A 24,205-nucleotide genomic window follows, 5' to 3' on the forward strand; every position below is an offset into this window, starting at 1 on the left:
TCTACAAAGGATGCAGAAACTTCATTCCTCTTCCCTGATTCATAATGAAGCCAACGTTCTCCCTGAAGGTGGGGTACAGAAACCTCTTTGTCCCCTCCAGCAATCAGCTTATCTTCTAAAGAATGATATTAAACTAACCTTATGTCATATGACCTAGACACAGATTAGTAGTGATCGGAAGATTATTTATCCCCTTTGGAATTAAAACCATGCCACTTATGTCTGTCAACTGCTTTGGCTTATGGGTTTTGCCAAAAAACCTAAACATTCCTTTGCTGCCCTTTAATTTCAGTGGCACATAATTTGATTCTCTCATTACAGAAAAGGATAAACAATGATTACAGTAAGTCAGCGTTCACCTTGCCCTTCATGTATAATTTCACTTATTTAAACTAGGTCAAACAGCTTAAGGCACTCTGCCCTCACTATCTCTGTGTCTGTGATTTTTGCAACTAGCCCATTAATTTTAAGGATGAATAGTGAATATGGACATTGACTTTCAGGAATGAAGTTAGCAGAAGCAACAGGGCAAGGCCAGTAGCTTCTTGTTATGACTCAGTGACAACCGTAATGTTGTAGGACTTTGTTAGTGCGCAAGGTTAGCTCCTGGGCACAGATTATCCTACCAAAATTGAGAATCACTCTCTTTATCGCATTCTGTTCTCTGCTGCTCATTGGAGAATGGCAGTAACTGTGGAGATCCAACTTGGGACTTGTGGCAGCACAGTCTCTCTGCTCTGTCAGTAAGTGGTAGTACAAAAATCTGGAAGTCCCAAAAACTTAAGCAAGTTTCTGGACCTCACTGCTGCACAGAAAAATAGGAGTAAGTCTTGCAGTTCCTACTGAACAGAAGGGCATACATGGAGATTTTGGCAACAAGAAAATGGCTTCTTCTCTCCTTACAGGTTATCTTAACTGCCTTTAATCATGTGCTGATTCTCTATTTTATTTAAGATCCAAGGCTACTGCTACACAGCTTCACAAAATACAAACTGAAAATTGCATATTCTGCAGAACACATTTGAGCAAAGTAACCATTTGAACATTTAATCTGAAGGATGTGTGTTTCAGATTTTTAGTGAATTCTAAATTCTTTGCTTTGAGAGTTCAAAAGACAAGGGAGGCTATTGCTACATCAAACGCATCTGAGCCCCAGGAAGTAATCCCTAATTCCTTAAAGGTAAAGGTAAAGAGACCCCTGACCATTAAGTCCAGTTGCGGACAACTCTGGGGTTGTGGCGCTCATCTCGCTTTACTGGCCAAGGGAGTTGGTGTTTGTCTGCAGACAGCTTCCGGGTCATGTGGCCAGCCTGACTGAGCCACTTCTGGTGAACCAGAGCAGCACACGGAAACGCCGTTTACCTTCCTGCCGGAGTGGTACCTATTTATCTACTTGCACTTTGACGTGCTTTCGAACTGCTAGGTTGGCAGAAGCAGGGACCGAGCAACGGGAGCTCACCCCGTCGCGGGGATTCAAACCGCCGACCTTCTGATCGGCAAGTCCTAGGCTCTGTGATTTAGACCACAGCACCACCTGCGTCCCTAATTCCTTACTGGATCCCTTTTATTTTTACCTTTCCCAGCTTTCTTTCTGGACCCAGTCCCATCTCTGTAAACTGAACTCACCCATTACGTTATTTTAGAGAGGCTAATACTTCTTCAAGGTGGTTTTTCTGAGAGGTGAAAGCAGCATTGGAAACCAGACACATTGCAGCAGCTACTGAAAAACACCCCCCATGGGCCCAATGTTGTTTTCATCTGCAGTTCTCTACACAGGTATCTTTGAACTGGGTAAAAACAACAACCCTGAACTATTTTTTGAAACACAAGCAAGCACATTTTGAGCAGCCAAGAGAAATGAACGTTTACGTGCTCAACAGAGCACATTGCCACCAGCAGCTGAAATTGGGTAACTAAAGAAACAGGAGGACATTCTGAGAGCATGAAATAGAGCAATTGGGAGCATTGCTGGAATAACTACTAACAGAAAGATCCAGTTAACGTTCAAAAGAAGCATTCAAGGAAAACACAGGTGATTCAACACAGCAGATAATGAACTATGGTATAGGAGAAATGGAAGAAAGACACATGGCACAATAGGTCCCCCCCCCCAAGCCTCAATATGCTGCAGTACTTATTCAATTTGTTAACAGGCTGACGTACCCCATATGTGAGGTCTCTGCTTGGAAGTGCCATTTGGAAAGCTTCATGGTAATGGGTATATTTGCATTCCATAGCATCTATGGAGTGCGCATTTTGGGATTAAATAGAGAATGTTATAGTCAGGTGTTTTGTGAGGGTACTGGGATATTTTGTCAGGTGTTTTGTGAGAGAGGTTGGAGACCAGACAAGGAAACAGGCCTGTTTGCAGAGGAAGAGGAAAATGGGGAACGTGGCCTGGGAAGTGCCTGACAGTGGCACGATTTACCACCAGTCAATTCTCTGAAGCAAGGGTGCCAACTTTAATAAAATATTGGGGGGGGGCAGGTAGGCCCCACCCCATATAATTGATCACAAGATGTGGCACACAAACACCATTTGAATGGCAATGTCTATCAACTTTGTTGGGCCTGGCCCTCTCAAATATTTTATTGGGGGGCAAAGGGACCTTGGCCCCTAAGAGTTGACTCCTAAGCTCTGAAGATTCAGCTCTACACCAGCCTGTGTCCTGTGTGTTTGGCCAATCGTGCCAATACATTTCTCTGAGACAATGAGGGATGTAAACTGTGTATGTGTGTGTTTATGGAGGAAACAAAATATTCTCAGGACTTGAGAGTCCGCATTAGATAAGCCTATCTTCCATAGAACGATTACTGTCAATCTGTTTCCAAGAGCTCCTTTCAGACTGGACTAACCTCAAGGAACCTGTCAGCCCGACTCAGGATATCATTGATACTATTATGCCACCAGGAATGTGACTTTAATACTCTGACTTTAATACCTCACTTTCTTTAATGGCCTTATAATAGGCTTGTTAAAAAAGGCCACGAATGCAAACATATTCCCCCTGTGAAAATATAGTGAACCACATAACAGTTTATAGTGTATAAACGCCTAAAACTAACATAGTGCTATCCTATATATGTTTATTCAAAAATAACTCCCATCACATGTCAGTGGAAACAGGATGGCAGCCTTAAAGATTTATTTTAAATAGTCAAGATAAATTAGGTGCTCTTAAAACACACTTTAATCAAACTGTTATTATACTGTGAGATCCAAGTGAAAAGAAAAGGACTCTAGAAAGAATTACAATGGAAGCAGTCTTGGCTTTTGGAAAAGAAAAGCTGCAGAATCCTAATTAGCAGTTTTGATGCTGATGTCTATGATTTAAAATCTTATCTCTCCCAGTGGTATCTTGAATCACATATTAAAAACTGCTAATTTTAAAATAACTTCATATAATTACTAGACATTAAAGACTTAGAGCCAAAGGATGCAATCCAGCAGGAATCTATTTTACACAATCTCCATTTGAATGAATGGGAGCTGGATGAGAGCACTATTTGTTCTTCCACAGTTGCCAATCCTGCCCTACCAAGCTGTTGTGCAAATCCCATTCATTTCAATGGGTTTGGTGCAAGAGAGATTCCCATCAGATTGTGCCTCTAAAACCTGGATTGAAACGAATTACAGATTTTTAGTTTGCTTGGAAATTCATTATTACCACAATGAGAAACATACACAGTAAGTACAGTTGGTAACTGGAAAATGAGGAAAAGACTTAAAAATGTGTACGTAGGAGAAAACAGGGATGCACTTTACTTGAAATTTTGTTTAATGAATAGTTTTTTGTGCAGTTTCATACTGGGGAACTTTACATACGTAGTTGCCCAGTGAACTCCAAAGGGGCAATGAAGTATAATTGTCTGCCTAATTTCAGCAAATGTCCCATATGTCTGGATCCTTAAAAGTTTGATTTTAAGGAGAGTTGTAATTCCCTCCTACCCCAGATTCACTCTGAAGAGTACGAAATATTCCCCAGGTCAGGCCTTCTGGATTGCCTCTAAGGTGTGGTTTTAACAACTTGGGAGTTATTTCATTGCGTGTCTTCCCACGCTGTTTTGGTAGTATCAGCTACCTCATGCCACATGGGTGGAGCTGTTGTCCTGGTTTTGCAAGAAGGCAAGTGTGGGAAGGGAACCACACTGTGGGTGGGCTCCATTCACTAGAGGAGTCTGATGTTACTGAAGCAGTACTGTGAGAACATTGGCATCCCCATGCCACTTAATCAACATCAGAAAGTTTCCTAATATAGGTACACCAAAGGAGATGATAACCAGATGCACGCATGCGCGTGCGCGCACACACACAGTCAACACCGACAACCAAATTTGAATCAAATACAGTGGTACCTCTGGTTACGAACTTAATTCATTCCGGAGGTCCGTTCTTAACCTGAGGTAAAGGTAAAGGAACCCCTGACCATTAGGTCCAGTCATGGCCTACTCTGGGGTTGCGGTGCTCATCTCGCTTTACTGGCCAAGGGAGCCGGCATACAGCTTCCGGGTCATGTGGCCAGCATGACTAAGCGGTTTCTGGCTAACCAGAGCAGCGCACGGAAGCGACGTTTACCTTCCCGCCAGAGCGGTACCTATTTATCTACTTGCACTTTGATGTGCTTTCAAACTGCTAGGTTGGCAGGAGCTGGGACCAAGCAATGGGAGCTCACCCTGTCGCGGGGATTTGAACCAATGACCTTCTGATCGGCAAGTCCTAGGCTCTGTGGTTTAACCCACAACGCCACCCGCATCCCTGAGGTACCACTTTCGCTAATGGTGCATCCCACGGCTGCCCCTGGCGATTTCTGTTCTCATCCTGGGGCAAAGTTCTTAACCCGAGGTACTACTTCCAGGTTAGCGGAGTCTGTAACCCGAAGTGTTTGTAACCAGAGGTGTTTGTAACCCGAGGCACCACTGTAGAAACATTTTAACCCACAGAATGAACAAAGACCCTATTTCTGCGAAAGCATGTCAGTACAAGAATGAAGAAGCTGCTTTTCCTTTACCGAGAGCATCTTGCAGATACTTCTGTCCCACTAGCTTGAGGTATTCTTCAATGGCTTTAGTGGCAAGTGTATTCTCCCTGAAGATCAACACATCATGCTCCCCACAACGATCGACCTCGGACATCACCAAGTCAGTCAAGAAGTCCTGAAGGAGAAGCGGTTGGACAACAGAAAGGTGTTTTAACCCAAGGTAAAATGTGCAGCAGGGGTGGGTAGGATGGACTAGATAAGAAGGATAAGAGAATTGCTACATTCAATGGGGAAAGAAAGAAAAGTGGGGCCTGATTAGGCCAATAGGTTGGAGGTTCCCCACCACAGGTTCATAAAATGCCAGTGTGTTGAGCCTGCAGGCTTGTCAGAAACGTAAGCACCACTGAGGAATACGGAGGAGGAGCAATTCCTCCCATCCTGTGCCTTCTGTAAACGGTTACCCAGGGCCACACTGGAAAATGGTTGCCAGGTTCAGATCTCAGAGAAAGGGCTGCAGCCGGGTGAAAAGCCAAGGCAATGGGTGAGAGAGTATTCCAAGGTTTCTAAAGCCTGAGTGACAAAGCCAGAGCACAACCCTGACATGTCACTCACTGCTCCCCAAAGGCCAAAGGAATACTCAGATATTGTTTTATCAAGCTCTCTTCTCTCTCTCTCTCTCTCTCTCTCTCTCTCTCTCTTTACTTATTTAAATGCATATCCTGCCTTTAATTCATCTTGGAATACAAGGCTTTGCATATGGAATACTCAGGCAGTCTCCAATCCAATCCTGGCCCGGTTTAAACGTCACAATAAACCAAAGTTAAATACCAATTAGGAGACTGTGAGCGTGCAGCGTACAAAACTACTTTAAGGCTCCCAGATGTTCCTTTCATTCCTCTCCTCCTCATGCCAAGCCAGTCTGGCATGCTGTGATATGTGAACACAAGCACATGGTTTGCTGCTTCTATGCAAACAAACCACAAGCAGTATTATTTTCATTAAAATAACTTCTCTACTGCCTTTCATTTCGAGAGGAAATGGTCAGTTTCTAGACAAACCACAAGTCTGTGTTCAGACATCACAACAAGCGATACTCTGGCTTGTATCCTAGTAGTACAGTAGGAGGAGGATTAGGGGAGGAACAGTGCAAGAACTGTTCAGCAGTGTGCACCAGCAACTGCTCATTCACATTAAACTACAGGTTTTAGTTTAAACCATAAAAAATATGGTTTAACGTGACATGCAAACCAGGCCATTAACTGGTCTCAGACCTGCTTAGCTTCAGCAAGGTTGGAACATCATGCATCTTCAAGACCATGTCCTGGGGAATGGGAATCATCATTGATTATGTTGTAAAAGTCTTGACTTTTCTGGGAGCTTAACATGCCAGTTATCTCAAAGAAAGCATTGATTAGCCTTCAGGATTAGATCTATACATCTCCCTGGGTCTGGGGAGACATATTTGCTTATAACATCTTGTCAGAGCCCAACAATAATGCAATGGAGGCCTCTTAAACATGCAGTAAAAACGAGTCACCTCTGACTTTGAGGGAATGCAGCAGTTTGGCCTAAGATTTAATGCAAAGCATATTTTCAATTGCTAAATATATTTAAGGATGTCACTTTATACTAGGGAGCTTAATATAATTTTTGGTAACTTTAGTAATATGAACAAAAATTTACTTTGCTTTATCCATGTTATTAACAATTATTGGTGCTCAGTGGAATGCAAAGAGAGGAAGAGCACAGTTAACAATTAAATCATAAAATCCTCATATGTTCTTTCTCTTCTTAAAACTTGAGTCTTTAAAATTTGAATTCTAATGATTCTGTAGTGTAACAATGTTAAGAAGGCAGGGCAACAATATGCTGATATAACCAGTGCACAGTTTGTACCCAAAAAATCTGAGGTCACTTTTCTTCATCACTTCAGGGGAATATTATGGAAGCAATGATAGCTATGAATCATGGTGGTTCAGCAAATAGTTCCTGTAACTCTCACACTAATTGGTCAGACAGAAGAAAAATGAGTTTGATTGATAGAATGCTCAAATAGTAAAGACTGGGTGTACAGGAGGAATTCAATGCTTCACTATGTTGAATGTTCAGACGTCCTTGCACAGAGCTTTTATTGACAGGACGCATTAGGTGACTCCTGCGCTATGTTTCTGGTGCCTAGTGTGAAAAAGTGTGCAATACAGCAACTTCACTGTAGTGCCTGAATGGGGCAGACCCACCCATTTCACCTTAAGTCCCATGCAGGAAGGAGGGATCTAAAGTGCAAAACACACATTTTTAATGTCAGTGTGTTTATTTTTAAAGCAGCAGGTGTCTTTGTATATTGACCCTCTCTTCTTAAAATAATACTTTTGCTGCACAATCCAATGTGTCTACTCAGAAGTCAGACTTCTTGAGTTCAATAGGCTTTATTCCCAGGTAAGTATGTATAGGACCACAGCCTTAATTATTCTTTAAAACACTGACCACTGTCTTTGCGTTATGCTCCATTTCAAGACATCTATAGGTAGAGACAAATTTTGCTCTCAGGATCATAACAACCAAGAATCAGTTTAATTACTTGGCAGAACCCAATCTGCCACCATCTTTCAATAGCACTAAAAATGACCCAGGGGGGCAAGAGCTTTGCATGTTCTTACCTTGGCTCTGCCAGTGCTCTGAAGAATGTGCACTAAAGCACAGGCCATCTCCTCTTTGTTCCGGACACTGATGACTGGCTCCAGAACAGAGCATAGCATTGTGTAGTTGTTGGTCACAAATTCTGCAAACTCTTTGTATTGCTCCATGGGGAGGATGGTAATTGTCTGATAACGGCATTTTATCCGTATGGATGGACCTGTCTTCCCTTTATTGGGCGTGGGAGTGCTGATGGGGTACCACTTCTCCACGAACTGCCGACCAGTCACAGCAGCTATGGGGATGTTGACCAGACCCACATAGTTGTTCTTGTCCTTCTTCTTTTTCTTTTCGACATCTTTATAGATGTGGATGGTGATGCTGTGGGCAGGTGGAAGGCCAGAGAACTCAAAGTGCTCTCCCCAGAAGATATTATCGTTTTTCATTTTGCTGGTTGTGCGGGCAAATAAGGTATCGTCCACGCACAACTCACAAAAGTACCTCTTCTTGGGGGCCAGGTCTTTTGCCTCGATGATCCAAAGGCGGAGCACGTTTTCGGCTCGCCGGCAGTTGTCCTGGAGAGAAAAAGGCTTATTTAGTTTACCCGAGGCAAACCTCATTGCAAGGGGCAAATACCTAACGTGTAGATGACTTCTTGTTCTACGCTGCTCTTAACTTTTATTATCAGTGGTTTTATATTTAAATGCTGCGAAGGAGAGAAACTGTCCTCAAGTTTGCATAAAACACAAAACACATATAAGATAAAACAATTAATCAACCATGGTCTGGGCTACAATGGCAATCAGTCAGCTGGCATGGCGAATGGTCAGGGTGTTTGTATCCTTTTTCACTCTAGGAAGGGTACAGTACTAAAAACACCTGCAAAAAAAATAGCCCTCCAGAAGAACCCGCTATGAATAATTTTATGGGAGAGGATGTTTTTTTTCTACATTGTTCTGGACTCAAGCTGTTTGGGACTTAATAAAGCATAATTGGGAGCTTGAACTTATATCCAAGAGAAATGGGTAGCACTGCAGCTCAAGACGAAATTTGACAGAAACAAATAAGGCAGTTTATCTCACAAGCGCTAGCTGGAAGCCAGATTTAAATGGATCTCTATAGTGGATAGTACCATTATTCATGTTGTAAAAGAGGGATTGGAAAGAAGGACCAACAATCTAGCAGCTGATGACAGATTCTGTCAGTGGATACATTCTATTTTTAATGCAAACACCAAAATTCAAAATTCTTAGCCTCTGTCTGTTGGCCACTTTGCTAAAGAAAGAGCTCACAGGCACTTTTCCAATAAGACAAACCATGACAAGTCTCCTGGAAAACAGAAGCATTAATGAGGGTGACAGAAGACCATGTGTATCTATTAGACCTTTGTGCAAAGTGGAATCGAGTATCATTTTGTGTTATTGAAGAGTTTTCCTCTGGGGCATTGATGGCATTGCTGCCATCAACTTAATTAAATGGGTGTGCTTGTTTGGGGAAGAATGGGAGAGATCTATCACTTGGCCCAGAAAGAAATTACCCCGGGTGCATTAAACCACTGGATTTCCCTTATACCTTGTTTGGTTGAATTGCCCTCCGCAGGTTTTCCATCCACTTGTCTCTTTCTCCTGCTGAGGAGCAGCTGAAACATTTACTGCCACAGGAATAAGTTACCTAAAACAATTTAAAAAATAAATAAATTAAAAGGAGCTAAACTCATAATTGCAACTTATGTAAAATAAGGAAGGGCATGAAAATCTTGAATATCCTACAACAAACAATTCTAGAATACTTGCCAATACTAAATTAAGAAAGCAGAGGAAGCGTGCACATGTATAAACACGCATGTATGCACATACAGAAATGTACTCATTATTTAATTCGCCTTCACATATTAAGCTTTCAGAAAAAATGGATTTGAAATGTAGGGGGATCAAAGGAGTGCATGGAGATCAGGAGGGAGCAGGGTTCACGCCTGAAATATGGTAAACTGGGTGCAGTTTCCCGCCCTCTCCCCATCCAATTCACAAGAAAAGGTCCCTCTAAACTTCTCTCCAAAAGAGAAACAACTAGAAACACGCTTTCAAAAAGCAAACAAACACAGAATGCTGATATTCCCAGGTTGCCAAGTTTTGCACTAGACATCTGATTGGATTATTAAATGACAAGGAAGCAACTAAATGACAGAAATTAAAGTTAAAATAGGGTTAAAACAACACAAGGAAAACAACAGAAAAGAAAACAAACAAGTTGGAAAGGGAAACAGAAAAGCTCAAGGTTGGATTACCTGTTCTGCTCAAATATATTACACAAAACTGCAAGTTTGTTACTTGAGTACTGTTCCCTCCATGATGTAGGGTTTTTTTCTTGTTATTTCAAGAATTTGTTTTTATGCATTGGATGCTATTTTACTACATCAGCTGCCAATATCACTTTGTGTAAAAAGCTGCTAAATGAAATAAATAAAATAAAAAGTAAAAATGGCCAAATAATTATTTTGGACCATGACAGTTTCCTTATTGTCAGGGAACTGCCATCGGAGCCAGAGGGAGAGGGAGGGCTCCAGAGGGATTCCGGAGAGCGTCCCGGGAGGGAGAGAAGCAGCACATCTTCGGGGGAAGGAAATCAGCGTAGCACCAGTGGAGAAGGGGGGCAGATGGGGGAATCGGCGAGGTGGCTCCATGACTCCTCGCCGGGGACCAGCGGGGAGAGCACGGGTCCTCCGATGCCCACGCCCTCCCTGCGCAGAAGGCTTCCGCGCAGGGAGAGTAGGCGGAGACTAGCCGTCAAAGAGCTTCTTTGCTGGAAGAAGTTCAAGAAACGCCCACTGACGGATTCTGCCAGCGATTGAGACAGCCACGGGCGAGTGGCTGTCCGGACAGAAAGGGTTCACTCAGGCAACCCAGCCAAGTGTGGCGCCGATTTACGCACGAGCAACCCCTAGAACCATTACACTTATATAGGGGAGCAACTTTTATGATCCTAGTTGCTCTGAAATTAATTTGAAGTACTGTACCATACTAAAGGAGCAAAGCAAAGTGCCCATGCTAACCGAACTGCTATACAAGTAGAGATGTCTGCAGGACTGCTTGCTCTTTCTGCAAGAATTACTTCACTCAGCAGACAAACCCAGGTTTCTCATAGGTATTTACATTAAATCAAAGCCTGAAGCAAACTAAAACATGTTCCCCTCTAATGAGATACCAATGCAAAGTATGTTGTAATAATTCTTGAGAGTTTCCGCCAGCAAAACAAAGTTGCCAGGACAACCAGAAAGAGAAGCAAGAACAGACCAACGTTTGTGCACAAGTTTTTACATTACATTATCTTAATTTATGTCTCTGGGACTGCACATGCACACACTTGCACAAGAAGGCTAACACTATGCCAGTATATAATGTACTGAATCATTTTGCCTGACAAAAGATTATCATTATGTTCCAACGTTTGCACAGATTGTTAGTAGATGACGTTATGCCAGGTTAATACAGCTCTTCTAAATCCATTCATTGCAACTCACGAGAAACAAAACACTATGGACTTCTCAATAGCTTATGGGTGCTTGAAATAATGCTGTCTCTTTAAAGGTAACATACATTATGCGCTGGAATAGTAACAGACAGTAATTTACAGAATTAAAGGTAAAGGTAAAGGTACCCCTGCCCGTCCGGGCCAATCGTGACCGACTCTAGGGTTGCGCGCTCATCTCGCTCAAGAGGCCGGGAGCCGGCGCCGTCCGAAGACACTTCCGGGTCACGTGGCCAGCGTGACAAAGCTGCATCTGGCGAGCCAGCACCAGCGCAGCACACGGAAACGCCGTTTACCTTCCCGCTATAAAGCGGTACCTATTTATCTACTTGCACTTAGGGGTGCTTTCGAACTGCTAGGTGGGCAGGAGCTGGGATTGAACGACGGGAGCTCACCCCGCCGCGGGGATTCGAACCGCCAACCTTACGATCAGCAAGTCCTAGGCACTGAGGTTTTACCCACAGCGCCACCCGCGTCCTGAATCACAAAAGCATCAAGCAGGAACGAGGGTGCGGGGGGGGGGGGGGAGCTGAATTCCCTAGCTTTTCGATGCTAGAGAGGCCGACCTACCAGATTTTTCATAGTCCTCCCTCCAGCTTTATCAATTTTTACCTTTACTGCCTTTTAAGATTATCATTCTAAGGCAGTCTTGCTGCAGGAACTTTCTCCCTAAGTAGCTAGACTGGTGACTGGGAGCGGCCGCCGAGACCATATAACACCGGTATTGAAAGACCTACACTGGCTCCCAGTACGTTTCCAAGCACAATTCAAAGTGTTGGTGTTGACCTTTAAAGCCCTAAACGGCCTTGGTCCAGTATACCTGAAGGAGCGTCTCCACCCCCATCGTTCTGCCCGGATACTGAGGTCCAGCGCCGAGGGCCTTCTGGCAGTTCCCTCGCTACGAGAAGCCAAGCTACAGGGAACCAGGCAGAGGGCCTTCTCAGTAGTGGCACCCGCCCTGTGGAACGCCCTCCCACCAGATATCAAAGAGAAAAACAACTACCAGACTTTTAGAAGACATCTGAAGGCAGCCCTGTTTAGGGAAGCTTTTAATGTTTAATAGGTTATTGTATTTTACTGTTTTGTTGGAAGCCAGCCTGAGTGGCTGGGGAAACCCAGCCAGATGGGCGGGGTATAAATAATAAATTATTATTATTATTATTATTATTCCTATGTGAGACATGGACTTTTTGTGCGAGTTGCACAATGGTGGGATGGACTATGGAGACTGGCCGGCTGCTGCTTTGGGAACACTTTGGAAGCTAAATACGTTCCTCCAAGTTGTCCCCCGCCCCAATCAAGTCAATTTGTATTAGTTCAGACTGCTGCTGTTTTAGTTATATATTCTGATTAACTGGTTTTTACAAATTTCCACCAAATCTTTGGTTTATGTGATTTGTAAGTACGCAGGTCCTGTTTGGATCTGAAAGGTATGGCATAGGTATGGCATCTCTCTCAGTCTAACCTACCTCAAGGGCTTGTTGTGAGGCTATAATGGGAAGCGGGGAACAACCTTGTGTAACATCCCCCTGATCTCCTTGGAGGGCAGGTGGGATAGAAATGTGATCAATGTAATATTATAAACAAATATTATCAAATAGATGAAATGTGTCTGCAGAAGACAACCGGGCATTTACCAAAATATTCAGATTTGAGTAGGCAAATTGTAACGAGTGATGGAGTATAAATTGGGCGGAAATTGAAATAAAAATAGGGTTGCCATCTTTTGAAAATGGCCTTCCCGGACAGACCTACCCTTGAGGTGGAAGCCAAACGGAAGTTTTTTCTCCCGTTGTTGCCCCACTCCTTTCCAGCGCCCGCTCTGGCTATGCAGTTTGCTGCGACTCTGTTTGTGCAAGGCTCCTGCTTGCTGGTGTTGGGGGGGATTGTGTGACTCCAGGCAATGAGCCGCCTTTCCCTCTCAGGCCCTCAGCTACTGGCAAGGTCGCGCCTGGGATCGGGCCCAGACAGGGAGGCTCGTTGATCTGCGCCTCTCCAGTCCTGCCTGGGCCTTCCCATCCGTCGCGGCTTGAGCAGCTGTTGGGGGCCGCTGCTGCTGCTGGGGAAGGCCCAGGCAGGACCAAAGAGGTCATGGAGCCGCCGGGGCAGCTGCTGCCGCCGCCCACATCCCCTCCAACCCGGCTTGAGCAGCCATATGGCTGGATTTTCCCAGATATTCCGCTGATTTTCACCTGGACACTGGTTCTGACAGCCGGATCCCAGCAACGTCTGGGAAATTCTGGTCATATGGCAGGCATAGGCAAAATCGGCCCTCCAAATGTTTTGGGACTCCAACTCCCATCATCCCGAGCTAACAGGACCAGTGGTCAGGGATGATAGGAGTTGTAGTCCCCAAACATCTGGAAGGCTGAGTTTGCCTATGCCTGACGTAGGGCAACCCTAAATATAAAACTACGCCAGTTCAAAATATCTCACTACAGGACAAAGGCCGAATCACTGCAAATTTGGTCCTGGGCTTCTGTGCTGCCTGTCAGCAGCTGTCTCTTCACCCTCCTTCAAACTAAGTACTGGTGGAAAAGGTGGAGTTGTGGCAGGGGCTGCGTCTCTCCTCCCTTCTTTTTAGTTTCTAGAGTGTTTCTGGGATGTTGCTGTTGCAACCTTCTGGGTGCCGGAAAGAGACGGGGAGAAAGTGACACACAGGAGGGGGTGGGGAAGGAAGGAAGGAAGTGGCACTGCCAGAACTGCCCTGTCTCTAAGTAAGTTTGAGTCAAGAAAAGGGGGACAATGGCTAGCCAAGGCTGCCTGTTATCAGCTGCTCTGATCTACTGTGCCACACATACTGTACGTGCCTCCCATTTCTCAGGACACTCGCCAGGAAATATTGCAAAAAGCAAGTGGAAAGCAGGACTACCCCAAGCACAATTTGCCCCTTACAAATCATGGGACACGGGTGGCACTGTGGGTTAAACCACAGAGCCTAGGACTTGCCGATCAGAAGGTCAGCGGTTCGAATCCCTGCGACAGGGTGAGCTCCCGTTGCTCGGTCCCTGCTCCTGCCAACCTAGCAGTTCGAAAGCACGTCCAAGTGCAAGTAGATAAATAGGTACCGCTCCGGCGGGAAGGTAAACGGCGTTTCCGTGCGTTGCTCTGGTTCTCCAGAAGTGGCTTAGTCATGCTGGCCACATGACCCGGAAGCTGTTCGCCGGCTCCCTCAGCCAATAAAGCGAGACGAGTGCCACAATCCCAGAGTCGTCCGTGACTGGAATTAACTGTCAGGGGTCCTTTACCTTTAATCATGACCCGTACAGTCAAAACATGTAAAATAGTTCCTGATCTGGAACTATAATACTAATTCAGTCCTCGCAGGTGAAAAGACTGTTCAACTGTGGGGCAATGCTCAAAATGGTCCGGGAAGTGGTAACGCCTTTCTAAGTTCCCACTCTTACACAGCCCCGCAGCTGAAAATATTTCTTTCTGTTGAAGGATTGAAGGCAGTAGCTCCAAGAACTTGAGAGTCATCTGATGATCAGATAGTCCACGCCCTTCTCATGGTAAATCCCAAGCAGGCACCAATTTCCTCATCCAATTATGAAATTACAAGGAGTGAGATAAGCAACCAAACCAAGTCGGTTAAGCAATCAATTGTTCCTCCCCCCTTTCTTACTCTTATATTCCCCCCCCCAGAAACAAAGGAATACATATGCTTTTTTTTTTTTTTACCTCAAAGCAGAAGTCGTGTCCCAGTATACTGCTATGAAGTGGCTTGACGAAGACTCTCTCTTCTGCCCCAAGATCTAATGTCTCCACAGCACTGCCTGGACTCAGCAAAGATTCATGAGAACGGGACTCTTTCAGCTTTGGTAAACCACGAGACCTGTGCAAAGACCAAAAGGGGGTGGAAATAAGACACCACACAAAAAAAGAAGGCGGTTCATAAAACAAAGTTTTCTTAAAAGCGGCTTTTAAGGTGCCTCACTCCAATTGTTGGTTTTAGAAATAAGATACCCCTGACAAATGCCAGACAAGATTTGGCAGATCCAGAAACTCAGAAATATTTGGCCTGTTGGCAAAATAAAACTAGACAACTCAACACAACCATAACATGTACACACCCCACTTTCTCCAGCTACCAGCTAAGTACTCGGGATCTACAACTGGATTTATAATGCTAACAAAAATAAATAATATATACTAACATCTCAAACAAACATTGCTTATTTTTACAGGACCCAGAGAATTCTGCTAGTAACAATGCTGTTGATATGATTCAGCATATCTCCCTGGGAACTGCATATATTTCAGCTATAATGTGAAAATGATACATCTTAAACTGCCCCCAATTCATTTATACATCCTATAAAGCAGGGGTGGCCAACTCCCAAGAGATCGACTCACAGAGTTAAAAACTGGCAGTGATCTACCCCCTTTTTGGGGGTTCAGGTCAAAGTTGTTGATCTTATTTTAGGAAGGAGGAAATTTTTGGGTGAGCTTTTTTTAGGGGAGCCAGTGATCTACCACAGACATCCAGTGATCTACTGGTAGATCACGATCTACCTGTTGGATGTGCCTGCTATAAAGGAATGAAAAAAGCTGCTCTGGACCCCCCTGCTAAGAGTGCAAGGCAGTAACGCCCTGCCCCCCCCTTCATCCTTTCTTGGGGTTGCACACCAGCCTGGTAGAAATGAGCGAATGTTCATGACTAGCTCAATGTGACTTAGCAAAATGGCAGACATTTGAACCTAGAGCTCTCTGGCCCAAGTCCAACACTATTGCCTTAACTACACCATCATCCTGGCTTTTCCCTTTCCAAGGGCAAATTTAACACATTTTGTTTCCATCTTGGCAGTGAGTCCTGCAAGACCTGCTCCCTGGCTGCAGGCCTTTTCCACCTAGGCTGGGAGGGCGGGGCCCTGACTGACTCCAGCTACAAAAACTAAGGCTGTTGGGGATGGGGTGTTGTTTTGGTTTTTCCCGGGGGGGGGGCGGTTTGTTGCTGTTATTTTTTTGTATCTTTATTTTCGATTTTATTGTGTTTTATGTGGAAACTGTTCAGTTAATTTGTGGATTATTTAATGTTTTATTTATTTGTTTATAACTACATTTGTTATAGTGTATATAGTGTATAGTGTATATTTTTTTCATGTTGTAAGCAGCCTTGAGCATGGCTTGAACCGTGGAAAGGCAGCATAGAAATAAAATTACGCACATATGTTTTCCTTAACTACAAAATTGTTAAACTACTGAAATATATAACCAAAGTCAAATCTAAAATCATTTTCATGACAAGAGAAAACAGGCTGTCAACCTATTAAGTTAAAAAGCAACAGAAAGTTCATTTGGACTGAGAGCAGAAGCCAGCCTTAAGAGGGTCTCTGCAATTGCTTCTGATGGGCTGGCAGCTTTGTAGTTTGTGACGGGCTCCTGGATCTCGTGTCTCTTTTAGACTAACTTCCTTCATCCGGGTAAGCAATCCAGATTTTCACTACCACCCACTCTTGTCTGTTACTTGGTTATAATCACCATAGTTTATATATGTGTATACCAGCAGGGAGTGCCTGGCACTGCCCAGTAATTTTTAGAAACAAAAAAAAATAAAAATGTGATTTTTAAATGGATAGTGTAATTTGTGATTTTGGAACTGTCACACCAAAAATCGGATGAAGGCAAGCCAAAGGAACGCTTTGGTCCACCAACTCGATTCAAAATGGTGCCCAGCATCCAAATGGTGATGAAGTCTACACCCTCCACAAACACACCTTGGGAGTCCTCGTGCCAAGTTTGGCAATGATATCTCAAGAAGCAGACAAACTTATGCAAAAAACCCAACAACAATAAAAACACAGGCGATTTAGTTCACCATATTGAATCAAAATGGCGCCTGGCATCCAAAACGTTGGAGATTGTTGCCCTCGTCTCAGAAACCTTCATTCCTAGTTTGGTGACGGTATCTCAAGAGGGGTCTGAATGCACAGAGAACCAATCAACAAACCATTTCCCAAAATATGTAGGGTATGTGTATGTATTCAAATACAGTGGTACCTCGGGTTACAGACGCTTCAGGTTACAGACTCCGCTAACCCAGAAATAGTACCTCGGGTTAAAAACTTTGCTTCAGGATGAGAACAGAAATCGCGTGGTGGTGGCAGGAGGCCCCATTAGCTAAAGTGGTACTTCAGGTTAAGAACAGTTTCAGGTTAAGAACAGACCTCTGGAACGAATTAAGTTCTTAACCCGAGGTACCACTGTACAACAGAACACACTGATAAGTAATAAAACCAATGCACAGTAAAATGCATGACAATCACAACAAGAATCACTCTAAAACAAACTAAAATCAAGATGCAGCCAGCAACCTACCCATGAATCCCATGAATCCCATTTCCAAACCCATGTGTTCACATATGACAGAAAGAACATATATGTAACAGCTGGGTGGGTCTCAACCCAAGCAGTGGCCTGCAGGACTCTTTCCTAATCCCTACTACATCTGATGTAAGATACAGTCTCACTGAGCAGCGAATGCCTTAATTATATAGAAGCTTACTATTTCTCATTGTTAACTTCTCTCACTGGCCAATACTTTGCTTGGCTTCCCCCCGCCCCCTGAATTTGGTATTAGTCATGGTTGAGTGTTAAAGCAGCATTGACATTAATTATGGTTCATGCTGAGGGTTTCCTCCTAACCAGGGTTAACTCACTGTTGTGGAGTGGTACAAATGACTCAGTCAGCCATGAAGCAAACTAGGTGATCTTGGGGCAACTCTCTCTCACTCGGCCTCAGGGACGTCTTTACCATTGGGCGTAGTGGTGCAGCGAGCGAGGGCACCAAGCAGTGGAGGGCGCCAGGCGGAGAGTCCGGGGAGGGGAGAGCGGGGACGTAAGCGAAGTGGAGCTGGGACTTGGTGCCTGCGCACCTCCAGTGCCCATCGGAGGCAGAAAGGCTCCAGATGCTTTCCCACAGTCCGGAGCTCTCTCCACTGGCTCTGCGACACACCACCTCCTTGGCTGTGTGGCGTGTGCTTGCATCCCAAGCTCTGCGCATAATAAACGTGACTCTACCACCGCTTCCCCTGTCCACTCTACCTCAAAAGATACCTGCACTCGAGGCTACACGCTGCAACTGCTGCCCCCAGTGCCCCTCCCTCCTTCCCCTGCTTCTCCACTGCCTTGCACAGAGCCTGCCTCCTCCCGCTGCCCCCCCTGCACTCCTTCACACGAACCGCGTTTCCTTCCCCTGCCCAATCCCCTCCCAGTCACGCTCTCTCCTCCCCCCTTCCTCCCCAAGCAAGGACGGCGAGACTGCGCTGAGTGAGCGCGCTTCTTTGCTGCGGCGACACGGATGGCCCAGCTTGCTTTGCCTGTCCCTGCCTGAACGAGACCCCCGCCTGCCTCCCATGCTGCCCCCATTGCGCCCGGCTGCCCAGCCCCACACCATGATCCCGCTGTTGGAGCTGACACCCGGCTGAGTGCGAGCAGCACGGGGCAGCTTTGGGTCCCCCCCTTAAAAAAGGTCGACAACTCTGGGAAATTGGGGTGTGTGTGCCGGAGGGATCTTTGCATCACAGGAGCAGATATGCTTAAGACGGCCCTGCTCAACCTAAAGGGATGATGCAAGGTTTAGCATTTGGGGAGAGGGAAAGAGGTAATGTACATGACCCTGAACTCCTTGGGGAAATGCTGGAGTACAAATGTAGTAAATAAAGAGAAATAGTGCTAGCAGTGGGAATCTGCCATCCAGGAAAGGGGAAGGGCAGCCAAGGAGGAATCTTGCAGCTCACTCTTCATTGCTAAGCCAAAGTTGACATGTTCACAGGCCCTGCATAAGACATTTCACACACACACACACACACACACACACCCCTGCATAAAATGAACAGCATGAAAATCTTCATTTGGACTTGAAGAGTATCATAAACTTTAACTATTAGAAAATAACATAAGTTTGGTGCATGTGGAAAAATATATTTAACCTAATAACAATTAAAAACAGACAATATGTACCTACTTATTTCAGAAGCAAAACCAAATATCAACAATGTGAACTAGTTATGACTCAGTAAGTGTAACAGAACCTAAAAAGTGTTTCAACCTTGGTCTTCCTCAATGTTCTCTGTACTATGTACATAAAACTTTTCAGCATCCAAGCAATTTTTATATATACAAATCAAAAAGCAACACCATCGACTGGGGTTTACATTTATCTAGCCTTTGAGTGTCATACATGAATGTAAGAAGGCATTGTTCAGCTAAAGTGGCCTCTCAAAGCCCTTTCAAATGGAGCAAGTATTGCCAATTAGTTCAGCTAATGTGCCATCAAACATTATGGCACATCCTTGGTCTCTTCTGTCTGGCTTGATAAGTATTATTACTAATCCTAATTGGTGGTATTATTTTGGATTTGTATACTGTATAGCAAATTTGTTTTATTGTTTCTAAAGTCACATTTGCTTTGATGCCAAACAGGTTTTATTATAGGGACGTTGTGGATATTTTGACAGTACAAACTCTTTCTATTTCAGTTCTTTTGTAGGTCTGTTTTCAATTGTCATTAGATTTTATATAAAATTGGTTCGTAGACCAAATTTATTCATAGTAGCTTGTAATAGCTAAAAATTTTTTGGGATCCCAATCAACTTTCAACACATCTTTTAGTTTGTTGGGATGCAGTTTCTTCTTTGTACAACCTTTATTAGCACAACAGGCCTCATCTTATGCAAAGACTATTCCACATCCCAGCTCTGTGCATTAACCCCGACTCCATCCATTTCCTTCCCATCCCATGTAAAATGAAGCAAGCCAAGATACAAAAAGCTTTGCTCAAAGCAGCGGATTCCATTATGAATGAGGAATCCTAGCTGGCTGGCTTGGCAGAGGACACAATCTGCATGCAGAAGGACTCAGGGGTCAACCGCAGGGACCTTCTTTTCAAAAGGATTAGGCAGTAGGTGAAGGGGAAGACCCTAGGACCCTGGGGAGCTGCTGTCTGTCAGGGTAAGACAAAGAGTTGTACAAATAGGGCTAGATGGCCATAAAGTCCCATTTGATAGAAGACCGCTTCCTAGAAAGAAAGAAATCTTATCAGAGATGGCACTTTGTAAATATTCAGAAGCCTATGCAAATGTCCTAGGAGCACAACTGGTTCTGTTGCTTTATCCTCTGTATGCGCTTGGAAAACAGAAGTAAAGGCAGCCTGCCCTGCGGTGACTTGACAAGGATGCTGAAGAGCACCCCCAGTGAAGCTGAGATGTGCCTAAAATGGGAAGGGGAGGGCATGCACAGAAAATAAAATGCACGCTATTCTGGTTTCATTTAAGGGAAGGATTTTGACATTTCCCCGCAGAATTTCAATGCTTTCCTTATCTATAATAAAAATAAGAATACAGTGGTGCCCCGCAAGACGAATGCCTCGCAAGACGAAAAACTCGCTAGACGAAAGGGTTTTTCGGTTTTGCATTGCTTCGCTAGACGAATTTCCCTATGGGCTTGCTTCGCAAGACGAAAACGTCTTGCGCTTTTTTTTTTTTAAGCCGCTTGAAGAGGCGCAGTTGCAACGGACCGTGCTTCGCAAGACGAAAAACATCGCAAGACGAAAAGACTCGCGGAACGAATTATTTTCGTCTTGCGAGGCACCACTGTATCCTTTGGAGGATTTGTAGTACTGCATCCCAATCCTGGATTTGCATTAGGCCAAGGTGTGGGGGGGGGGGGGGGAGCTAAAGAGGAGGCAGGTTGCACAGCAGCAGTGGCCGTGGCATGGGAGCGAGAGGACAGGGACACGGAGAGGCAGAAAGCGGTGGTTTAAAACATCGGCAGATGCAGAGGGGCACACAAAAGGAGGGGAAGGAGGTATAGGCATGGGGTGAAGATGGAAACGTGGGGATGCAGAATAGAAAAAAGAAGTGGCTTCAGAAAGGTGAAAGGGGAGTTTAGTACAGTGGTACCTCGGGTTACAGACGCTTCAGGTTACAGACTCCGCTAACCCAGAAATAGTACCTCGGGTTAAGAATTTTGCTTCAGGATGAGAACAGAAATCGTGCAGCGGCAGCGGGAGGCCCCATTAGCTAAAGTGGTGCTTCAGGTTAAGAACAGTTTCAGGTTAAGAACGGACCTCCGGAACGAATTAAGTTCTTAACCCGAGGTACTACTGTAGTTCTTTGTTGGGGAGGGGAAGCTCTAGGTGGTTAATTTGGGGAAATGGCAAGGGGGTTGACGTGCAGAGTGAGCTAGGGCAGAGCCCCCATTGAAAAAATATTTTTCATTTCTGGTAAACTGCCCATAGCAAGAGAAGGGCATGGTATTAATTATCTTTAACACAACAACAAATAGAATGGAAAGTGCCATTTCACATCTTGGGTAGTATACTCTGTTTCTGACTGCTCCCTTACATAAAAATTCCAAACTCTTTAGGGTGCCACAAGCCTCCTTGTTCTGGATCGTTATCACTCCAGCAAACCTAAAGCCCCCCCCCCTTACAAATAAATCACATTTCAACTGTCCTCATGCTCTCATCTGACATTTAAACAGAAGCAGAATAGTTTCTTGATGATTTCCCCTTTATTCTGAGATTAAAAATTATTCCCTGGGATTAATTCTCTGCATTTGAGATTTGTTGCGTAACAGCTGTAGTTTTTAACTTCCGTTGTCTCTTACTTAAACAATGTCCTTTTGTAGGGATCCTATAAATTATATCAGTCAATTTTAAATTCTTAAACACATATTTAGTTTTTATTGGAGGAAAAATACAAATAAAGAAATCATTTGAAACCCACCGTTCCTACCTTGCAGGTTTGGCAATTCTTACTGGCACTGTTCCTATGCCTTTGAACAGCAATTCCTATTATTATTATTATTCTTCCTTCCAGATAAAATTACTTGATTAATTTCCAAGTGTCAAGCACTCAGAAGGCACAGGAGCAAGAGCAGTTAAAAAAAAGCAGGGGGGGGATGAGAGCAGCATTCCCCCCCCCTCCCCAAGGCTTGAATGTTACACGGTTGCTGCCCAAGTCGTGTTTAAGAAAAAGCCCACAAGCATCTGGGAGAATTTGCTTTGCTTCATTCCTGCCTGGGATAGAGAACTCTGATTTAGAAATTCTTAAAAAGGAAAAATGCTGACATTTCAAGTTACACAAAATATAGTAGCAATAAATGCTGGGGTGCAGGGCAATGGGGGGGGGGTTCAGCCTGAGGGGTCTTTGCAAGGAAACAACAAAAGGTTTTTAGATGCAAGATGACAACCTTGCACAGGTACCAATGAAACCTAAAACATCAACCATGTAGATTTCATCACCAGCTGCGAACAGGCAAAGTGCATCAAAAATATTAAATTTAAAAATCAAATCTAACAAAATCCTCTCATTTGACTATCTCCAGCCTGCCAAGGCAGCCCTTTTCTGCCCAATCGCCAGACTCCCTGCCCTGCCCCCCGCAAAGGATAGCAAATAGTTGAGACTGAAGGCCAAGGATCACATCTATTCCAAATTCAGGTTTACACCAGAGGGATATACTGGGGAATAGCCAAAGCAATAAGCAATAGAGAACATATTTCTATAACCGTTAGCTGTATTGCTAAATTCCCACATACAAATAACTCACTAATTCTGACAAATCCAGCACACCTACATGAAGCAATTGTATAGCCATCTGACGGTGCAGCCCCAAATCATAGCGGCGCCATGTGCCTTGGTACCCCCACACCTCCTCCTCCTCCTCTTTGACTACACCGCAGAAGAGGAATTCCTCCTTGCAGAGGCAGCAATGACTCAATCCAGAAGCGGGCACGCTGCCGATGGCTCTGTTCTAAAGTTTCACAGGTGCGCCTCAGAGAAGAGCCAGGAGGAAAACCCGTCTGCCCACACAGGCTAAGGCATCCCTCTTCTCCTCTTCATCTTTCGCACTCCGCATCCTGTCCCTCAGGTGACACAAACAAGGTTCCTGGTATGTGCCCAGCTCACTCAGCCCTGGGCCTGTTGCCATGGTGCTGCATCTATAAGGAGATTAGAGGTGGAAGACAGCAGGGAGAAGCAGCAGTCAGCAGAGCTCAGGGAGCACTCTCTGCAAACACAGCAAAGGTGACCTTTCAGGGGGGAGGAGGAGTCCCTGCCCTCCCTTTCGGCAAGTTAACCAGACACCTACATCCAGGGAGGAATCATCACGTCAGCATTTGAGTGGCAGAAGAACGGCACATCAGAAAAGCCCTATCCATCTTGCCTCACATATGAGTCCTTCTCCCATGGGGGGGGGGGTATTTATCATATCCCCCCATGCAGGCCGAATCCTCCACTAAAATCTGCTCTGCTTCCTAGGCAAACACCACTATTGCTGAACACTGTTTTCTAAGGTTTCAGACCCACTACAGTGGTACCTCGCAAGACAAATGCCTCGCAAGACAAAAAACTCGCTAGACGAAAGGGTTTTTTGTTTTTTGAGCTGCTTCGCAAGACGATTTTCCCTATGGGCTTGCTTCGCAAGACGGAAACGTCTTGCAAGTTTGTTTCCTTTTTCTTAAAACCGTTAATACAGTTGCGACTTGACTTCGAGGAGCAACTCATAGAACGCGGTGTGGTAGCCTTTTTTGAGGTTTTTAAAGACTTTGGTGATTTTTGAAGCTTTTCCAAAACTTTCCCGACACCGCGCTTCGCAAGACGAAAAAAATCGCAAGACGACAAAACTCGCGGAACGAATTAATTTCGTCTTGCAAGGCACCACTGTACAATGTGAACAGGTTCATCTGGTCAAGACGGAAGCGGAGTCTTGAACGATCTACTGTATGCTTTAAATCTAAACCACGAATATTTTAAATGGATGCTTTCTCCACCCATAAGCGACACACTCATATGACAATGGACACTAAGAGCTGTCTGACAATTAAGGGCTTCCTTTACAAATCAGCCACCACTGCAAAGGATTGTCTCCAGATCATCACAAACACACTCCAATGACAGTTTGACACGGAGCAGAGAATGTCGCAAGGCGGTGGCCAGCCTATTTGTTTCAGTTCACCACGTGAACCAGCAGCTCCCATGTGATGGATCTTGTGAAACGGACCCAAGTTAACATAAAATAAAAACTTTGTATCAAACGTTTCCCCATATGACTAATTTTAAGTAG

At 44.6% G+C, this 24,205-nt stretch overlaps 1 protein-coding gene across 15 annotated transcripts in view; it reads right to left on the reverse strand.

The window, feature by feature from the left end:
* The window catches only part of RASAL2 (RAS protein activator like 2), a 221,272-nt gene that overhangs the window by 23,727 nt on the left and 173,340 nt on the right, over positions 1-24,205 (reverse strand). For all 15 annotated transcript variants that reach the window (XM_081012036.1, XM_081012035.1, XM_081012034.1 and 12 more), the window contains 4 exons: positions 14,819-14,972; positions 9,185-9,283; positions 7,636-8,187; positions 5,009-5,153 (listed from right to left, as the gene is read on the reverse strand). In XM_081012036.1, the coding sequence (XP_080868162.1) occupies positions 5,009-5,153; positions 7,636-8,187; positions 9,185-9,283; positions 14,819-14,972 (950 nt within the window). The remainder of the gene's footprint in view (positions 1-5,008; positions 5,154-7,635; positions 8,188-9,184; positions 9,284-14,818; positions 14,973-24,205) is intronic.

Source organism: Podarcis pityusensis (genome assembly GCF_964106645.2).
Source record: "Podarcis pityusensis genome assembly, chromosome: 6".
Taxonomy (NCBI): Eukaryota; Metazoa; Chordata; class Lepidosauria; order Squamata; family Lacertidae; genus Podarcis; species Podarcis pityusensis.